General features: G+C 30.4%; 1 protein-coding gene across 1 annotated transcript; it reads left to right on the top strand.

The window, feature by feature from the left end:
• Nucleotides 1–310: 310 nt before the first annotated feature.
• Nucleotides 311–4,268, top strand: LOC106469240 (short transient receptor potential channel 4-associated protein-like). Its single transcript, XM_013929713.2, has one exon. The coding sequence runs from the start codon at nt 654–656 to the stop codon at nt 3,048–3,050; it is 2,397 nt and encodes a 798-aa protein (XP_013785167.1). The 5' UTR covers nt 311–653; the 3' UTR covers nt 3,051–4,268.
• The last annotated feature ends 4,616 nt before the right edge of the window (nt 4,269–8,884 follow it).

Here is an 8,884-nt window from a genome sequence, read left to right as displayed (position 1 = left end):
ACGGAGACGTAACAATATTTACACTACTACTACAGTCGTTGCAACTAGTTTCGAAAGGCAGTCACAAGGCTGCCATCTGTTGGGCACGTTTTATATTGACTTTATAAACATTTTTGAAGTTTATAAATTGAATTGATATGTAGTATTTTTTAATAAAATATGGAAATTATTTTTTACGGCATTAATATGAATTTCTTTATGTATAGTAAAAATTGATAGTTTTTATTTTGTTTTTCTTATGCTGTTTTGTATGTTTGTTTTTTATTTTCATAGATTTGAGTAAACCATAACCGGTTTCAGCAAAACTAATATCTTACAAAACCAGCTGAGCAAAAAGTTAACGTTAGACGTAATGTTAAGCTTTTTTCTGCGTGATTTTTATTCAGAAAAGTTAAGGAGAGTCCACTGATGAAGTACTTTATATAAAACAAAGTTATTGCTACAGAATTCTATAGCAAGTATACTCTTTCTGCAAGACTTTCATTACTAGTAGTAACCAAGCAGTAGTGTCATCAATGACAATCGAGGTAAATTATTATTGTGGTGTACGCTTTAGTTTAGCCTAGTTAGCGAGAATTTCAAATTGACTTAACAATAACATGAGTAGTTGACTAATGTTTGAAAAACAGAGGTTGAATCGTTATTGAATTGATATGGCAGTTAGAAGACTGTTGTGTAGAGGTTCGTCTGCAAGTAAAAAACCATTTAGCGAATTCTGCGTTACTCCTTCAATGTATGGGTTGGCAATGAAAGACGTATTAGGCTTAACTTTTGTACCTGAGGGTCTTCTTTTATCAGAACTTGACTTTGAAAAAAATATTGAGAATAAAAACCCAAACAGTCCAGCTCAGTTTTTACAAGACTATAAAAACTATACAAAATGTCTAAAATATTTAAATGATTTAAACAAAAAATCATTTTCAATTTCATGTATTGATGATGATTACCCATCCAGTATTCAGATGTTAAAATGGATGCAGGATGAGCTTATGGTTTCACCTTCATCATATCTTCTGAATGATATACGGCAAACAAAGTCTAAGTCTGTGATTTTTAAATTATTCGCTGATTTCAGTGGTGCTGTAAATGCCCTTATTAGATTTGTTTTATCATTTATGGTATTTCCACCTGAAAAAGCTAACTTATATCAAACAAATAAAGCTCTCTGTCTACGTGGACTTTGTTTAGAAATTTTGCATTGCTTGTGTATTCAGTGTGAAAGCGTGGCACAGAACTTGTCAGAATATGAAAGCATATTTGAAACATTACTTAACTTGATCCAGTTCTCACAGACGTCATTACCTGCCTCACAACTTTTGGAATGTTTATTTTTATCATGCAAAAAGCCTGTCAACTTCTTACATATTCCAAATTTAGGAAAACTTGTGGAATCTTTTAATGATTTCCAACTTGGAAACTTCTGTAGAATTTTAACTGTTACACTATCAGATCTGGATTTTTATGCTCAAACTAGTTCTTTGTATGCTCAGCATAAAGAAAAGAAAAAGAAAAATCTGTTTTCTAAACGAGATGAGAATCAAAATGCAGTGTTGAACATGCCAGGAATTTTATCAAGACTTGTTCAGTTAGTTTGTGCAAAACCTTATGTACCCCAATTTCCCAGGTCCTTTAGCTCATTTGCAGTGTCAGAGGTAAATCACTGGCTACAGTGGATTGAATTAAATCTTGAAAATGAAGTAATACATACCAGTGAAATGAATGAAAGTACTAATTTTGTCGGTGGTATTTCAAGAAGTAGTACGTCAGGAGAGGCTGCCTTTAGTTTTCAGTCATCATTAGCAATTAGTTCAGAAATGACAATAAGAGCTCACGGTGCATATGTTCTAGGCTTGTTGCTTGTTGGTAAGCATCGTAAGGAAGTGCAGCAAAAACTTGCCGAGTTGTGTCTTATTCCCAAACTTAGTGATCTTTTTGATCACTTTACATGGGAATGTGGAAGGTCATCAAGTAGGTTGCATAATAGTGGGCACTTTGGTGGCTGTGACTGTAATCCGGGAATTGCTCTGAAAACTCAGGTTATGCGTCTTGTGCACAGTTTTTGTGATCATTCAGAATACAAGCATGTAATGTTATCCTGGAGTGAATGTAGTGAATTATTTCACTCTAACAGTAATGATGATCTACCAAAAAATGTGAAAAAATCATTGATGTGTGTGGGGAGCAAGGGACTCTTGAGCAAGATTGTTGATGTATTGAAAAAGGAGCCCAAGAATTCATCTTTTCGTTTTTGGTTTTCTCGTGCTATTGAAAGTTTTCTGCGTGATTGTGCCACAAGTCACGAGCAGGATTTTCTGATTCGTAGAAATCTCCTGCATCATCTTTTTGAAAATTTGCTGTCTGTTGGTCGTGGACCTAAGGAGGTGATTCAGAGCAGTTTTGATCTTTTGGCTGAATTGGTTAAATTTAACTACAGTGCTATTCGTCACTTAGATAAGCCCCTCAGGAGTGAGGAAAAGTGGCAAACACTGTTAGCAATCATAAACAGAAATTTGGTGGACTCCAACATGTTTCTTCGAAGTATGATCTTGTCTCGAGAACACTTGAGAGAAAGTTGTGACAAGGATATTATTGACTATGTTGAGAATCACAGTCATCTGCTACTGTATTTTGGAAGGTTTCAAACCAGATTATCTTACTTGAAGAGGCTTATTTCAATCATAAGTGTTGAAAACTTAACCCAGGAAAGTGTAAGCTGTCTCAACACTTCTTTGATCATCTTGATAACTGCTCACAGAAATGGTCAGCTGAGTGATTATTTACAAGCTATGAAGCCGTCTTCTTGTTTAGTATCCACTGAATCTGATGAGTTTCCTTTTCAAGGCCTCTTAGAAAACTTTAGAGAATTGCTACTTTTCTGGAAAGAACACTATTTACACAAAGACAAGGACTGCTATTCCCTGGAAAAAAGTTCAAGGATTGTGTTTAAAGAATGGGAGGACTTGGTGTCATTGTTACTGAAGGAAGATTCCTCCAATGCTCATACCCTGCTGTTTCACATGAAGACTTCTGTTTCATATAGAAGTAGATAACTATTAACATATATTAGGGATTAGGAATATGTAATAATCAGAAAATAGCATAGGATCTATTTGCACAAATTTTTATATTTCCTTGCAGATATCCTTACTACAACTGTTTCATTGAATAGGGCATTCTTCATGGCTTACAAAAACAAATTGCTTCTGTAAGATAACTCAATATTACATTTTTTACAGGTCCTCCATATGAGTATTATAAATCAAATCTATTGGACTTTTTTTTTAAGGTTACTGGTAAATATAAGAATATTTTTTTATGATTTGACAATAATTTTTATATGTGCTAAACAGAAAATACCATGAGATCTATTTGCAACATTAATCCATGGTGTATTTGGTGTTATGGGAAATTAATCTTTCATAGTTTTTGAAATGAACAGGTTTGGGTGGAAGTAAACTGAATTTAGTATAGCTTTTGGTACCATACATTTTAAACAAGTTGGTACGAGAAAATATTTTTATTTCAAACCCTTAGTTGTCAAATTTATGTGTGTGTTTATGTTAATTTTCTTGTAGCTACAAGATATGGAAGTAAAAATAAAGGTTATTGATGTGATTAAAAAATAACTACAGGTGATATTTTGTATATAAAATCATCAGAAAAATAACATCGAACCAATTCTAATGTTCAAAAACTAGTATCTAATGAAAAGATTTACTTCCAAGAATGATTACTGTATTTCTCCTTATTTAACACTGCTTCATTTTCTTATTTCAGTTAATTGAATTTGCACTACCTCATAATGATTAAATGTTTATTCCAGTATTAAAAATATAACTTTACCATATTCCACATGAAATTGTTTAATTCACTACAACCCAAAACCATACTACACTGTAGGTGGAACATTAGATTGTGTGTTCGTTCAAACTTGTATGCAGAATTCTGTAATTACACTTTTTTCAAAGATAAATGTACCTTTCATGAATTCACCCTCATTAGCAATCTAAGTTGAAGCAGACAGTATTTATACAAACTATACCTGAAATTAATATATGTTCCTTTTATGTATTGCTTCTGAAAAATTAGAGTTTGAATCTACCTGTATATTCTTTGTAACGCATGGAATGGATAAAGAAAACTTACTAAACATTGACATTTTACTATTATGATGAGAGGTGAAATACACTGTTGTAGCTATATGCTTGTAGGTAAGTGATGTATGGTAAAATGCTCTATGATAAAATAAAAATATATCTAAGATTGAATATAGTTAGCTTTTAGAAGTCCGCTATTTTAAAAAGAACACAATCCTAATTTCTGAATGTGACTTTTTTTGTGCCCATGGTCTTGCATTCTAGAACTCATTAGTACATGCCCGTTTCTTCAAGAAAACATTCCATTGACTTGTAGGAAAAAAGTAGTAGTTCCACTTTATTACTTCCAAAGATTTTAAATATTAACATGAAATATTCTAGTTACATTTTCAAACTTCATTGCAACAAGTTATTCAAACTGCTATCAGGGAAGAATAAGTAATGTGGAACCATATTGACTATTCTTTCCTCTTATTACTGGAAAAGCATCTTCAAACTATCCTAGATTGCACAACCTAACTAAAACTGAAGCTCTGTTCTTAGGATAATTTTCACCAAAACCAAGGGCTATTCTGTGAAAATGTTTTTAAAGCCTTTGCATTTCATAACACTAACTTGAATAGGACTATAAATATCCAAAATTTACACTGAACTAAGACATAAAGCAGATGTGAAAAAATTAAACAAAACATATTTTTTATATTTTGTAGTAATTGCAAAAAAAAAATTTGCTCTTGTATAAAAAAATCACTGGTTTCAGAGTGAGATCAAGCAAAAAATAGCCACAACTACTAAATTAAACTGATAAAATAGACCAAACACTTGTTTAATTAAAAAACAGTTGATATAATTTGACTATTTACTAATATAACCGTTAGGTTTATGAGCATGTCAGAGGTTGAATTAGAAATACATTAAATACTGTTAAACACTGTGATACCCACAGAGTATAGAACACAAAGAAATGTAAAAACTTAAGTATATTTGTTAGTTGTTCACGTACAAGTTATAAAACTTGGCTTAATCTTTAGTTCAGTTTCTCTGCCACTCCAATTCCTACAGTCTGGACTTGGAAACTTGTGTGCATCTCTAATTATGAAAGAAGAGATGTTTCTTAGAACGAACTTTTTGTCAAAAGCAACTGAAAATAAATGTATATGTCTGTGATGTTTTCTAGCAAATTGTTAAATATCTATCTTTCACCAAATTCTCTTTTAACCCACATGTGATACACAGAGGTTTTGGAAGAAATTAAATTTGAGGATTTACAGCAGAAATTTGAAATATTCAATAGTGTATGTACACTTACACATCAGTACTTTATTTTATACAAATAATTAATGTTGATGCAACTCAAGCATTTTAAGTAAGACATGAAAAAAGAGAGTGAACTGCCATACTGGTACCCCATTGGGGTATATTTTTAGTGAAAGATATTATAGTAATATAAATTTGATGTAAAGGTACTAAACTGAAGAATAAATATAAAATAATAAACCTATATGTATACAATTTCTTGTACAAGGTGAGGCAAAAGTAATGACACATTTGTTTTATTTAGAATAATTTCTAATGTCTTACTCTGTAACAAACAAATTAAATTGGTTTCGATTGTCTGTGTAATATTTTCTTTAATACCAGTCATACAAGGCAAGGCAAAAATAGTGATACATTTGTTTTATTTAGTTTAATTTCTAATGTCTTATAAAACTTGATGCAATATTTAGTTCAGTTTCTTCACCACTCCAATTCCTACAGTCTGGAATTAAATTAAATTAGTTTCAATTGTCTTTGTAATATTTTCTTTAATACCAATCATACAATATGAAGTATAGTAACTTCGGTCCAACTCAACTGGATAATGAATTTTGTCTCTTCCTGTATAATTACTAATTAGATGATAAAATTTAAAAAAAAAGGAGAGTAAATTTTTTAATTAAATAATTAATTGTTTAAATGATATATTACATTTACTAAGGAATATCTTAGTTTAAAATTTTTATATTTTATGAAGGGATATTTGGTTAGAAAGGTACCTGTGCATGAGCACTAAACTATTATTCTTTATATACTTTCAGAAATTAAATATTTGCAAAGGCACTTAGTTCATAAAAGCAGACTTATAATTTTCTTTGAAAAGGTTGACTGTAAAGCTCCTGGCTGTGGTAAGATTTATTATAAAATCTCGAAGATCATAGTAAGGTCAATAAAGTTTGAAGGGGTAATGAAGAAAACTATTACAAGTTTAAAACGTTAACAAATATACAATTTCAACAAGATATTTTCATCAACAGGTGACAGAATCTTGTTTAAACATTGTACTTTTGCACTGTGTTAAACTTGTGATAGTTTATTCATTACTCATTCAAGACATCTTCAAACTGTATTCTCTCAGAGTGGGTTCCTCATCATCATATTGTAAGGTGAATATTGACATTTTAAATTTTACTTTTCAAAAGTTGCTTCACATTGTGGAAAACTCTAATTATTACAAGATTGCCATTGTGATTTCTATTTCTGAAATGAAATCAATCAAAGGAGAACCGGGGAAGTTATAGACCTATTATTTCGACTTTTTTTTTATGGTTTAGAACTATGTTAGAGATTTGTTAGAAAAATATTTAGGACTTAATGTGATTATTCAGCACAGCTTTAAAAAGGGTTTTCATACATTACTAAATTGTTGAAATTTTTAAAAAGGACTTTGATTTTCTAAGTGAGGACATGCAATTGATCATGCATTTTGAAATTCAGAACAAACAATTCATGTGTTTCCAGGAAAATTTTGATTTATATTTTATCACACAGTTAGTAGTTACTTTTAGTTTCCTAGGGAAGAAATTGTATGACATACCTATGAAGAGTGGGGGGGTTTGAACGACCACCCCAGTATTCTAAAAGGTCCAATATGATCCGACTTATTGGTTTTTAATAAACACTTGACTCTCTTAAATTTTGAATACTTTCATTGAATCTTTTCTGTTTCATGCACTGCATTCAAATATATATTTTTGAATGTAGTTTTTAATGGTGGTTTCAGAAATATAAATTAAAATTTAGAGAAATGAAAAGAAATATTTTTTTTTATTTTGATTACGAAACAAAGGAAGTATTTTTAGCATTACATATAAACTTATGTATTTAAAAGAACTGCAAGACAATACAAAGTATCCAGTGTCAACATAACAAATCCAATGTGAATATTCTTAAGTTTTAATGCCTACGGCACCAAACGAACTCGCAGAGATACTAGTGAATTACGTTACGATTGGTTCCACAATGTCTCTTGTTATGTCACTTAATCGCATTCCAAATTACTCTCAATTTGTAGCAGATTTCAGAAATATTAATTAAAATTTGGATAATTGATTTTTAAATGGGAAAATATTTCCATTTTTTTAATTAAATTTATTTTTTATTTAAATAAACATGTAATTATATACTAATTAGTCTAACTTGATCTAACCTCACATAAACTGACCTGACCTAGCAAAATAAGAAAATAATAAAAATATTTATTTTCATTTCTCCAAATTTTAATTTATATTTCTAAAATCAGAATTAAAAACTACATTCAAAAATATATACTTATTTCTATTTCAAACAGAATAAATCCCTTTCATTTAACAAGTTGCATTTAGGCTAAAGTAAATCATTTATATTCTCTGTGTACCTACAATAGAAGTATTGGATATACTGCTTATGAAAGCACTCTATAAACAGGTACTAAATGCATGGTTCAAATTTTTCAATCACGTTAAATGTTAAAATATATTAAGACGTAGTGAATGCAAGTCTGAAGAGATTATAAGGTAGGTTAGTAATATATTATTTCAACAATTATTAATAAGAATTCCTCAGTGTAAATAAAGGCTGAAGAGAGAACAATAATACGTCAGTCACACTTTATCGGGAGGAGACTACATCTATAATTAATAATAATATCTTCGGAGTGAAAATATAGTGTGATGTATCAACTACACCATAACCAGTGTCGAAGAGGCCTATCGTCTAATACCAGAGATCTTGTGTTATAGATATATATTAGAATCAGGGTAAGAACATCAGTACTATGTATATTATTTATTTTAACTTGTATTATGAATGATTATTTTACTGAATTAACCTGCATATAAATTCAGAGGAATTGACAAACCAATGTTTTTTTCTTTGATCCCGGGTTAAGCGACTGCAGCGTCAAAGAGAGAAGACTACATTATTAAATGATAATAATAACTTCTGCCTGAATATATATATTGAGTACCAACGAGACTGGTTGGAATACAACAGGTATAGTAGTGGACGAGATGTATATCCAAATATTGTCAAATCGTTTGACAACAATTGTTACAGTCTGAACTGGAATAAGTTGGTGCAGTGTGATTTTTCATCAGTTTTGTTTATGTCGCAATACCCCAGAATTGGATTAAATGTTTTTTAACCCACTTTATTATTTATTTTATCACGATACCAAAATTTATCCCTAATTCTCATTTGCCACAATATTGTATTTTTGAAATAATTAATACAATCCAGTTTTACGCCCATGTTTAACGTATTCGCTACAAATTATGCATTCCTCTAAATTATAAAAGTCTTAAATTGTACTCGAAGTTTCCTCATAAGTTACTTCCTGCACTTTAAAAGTTTTCCAAAATAAAATAATATCGTATAGGAGAAAATGCTGTTATTTTTGGAACTGGTAGGCTGTGATAGGTGTTTGTTTGTCTTGTAGTTCTATAATTAGAGTATTTGTTATTTTCCTGTCTCTATGTGTATGGATTAGA

Source organism: Limulus polyphemus, unplaced genomic scaffold (genome assembly GCF_000517525.1).
Source record: "Limulus polyphemus unplaced genomic scaffold, Limulus_polyphemus-2.1.2 Scaffold95, whole genome shotgun sequence".
Lineage (NCBI taxonomy): Eukaryota > Metazoa > Arthropoda > Merostomata > Xiphosura > Limulidae > Limulus > Limulus polyphemus.
This window is presented reverse-complemented; position numbering and strand designations above follow the sequence as displayed.

Bases quoted from the DNA above. Each gene is read 5' to 3' on its own strand.
- LOC106469240 (XM_013929713.2), top strand. From the start codon at position 654: ATGGCAGTTAGAAGACTGTTGTGTAGAGGTTCGTCTGCAAGTAAAAAA.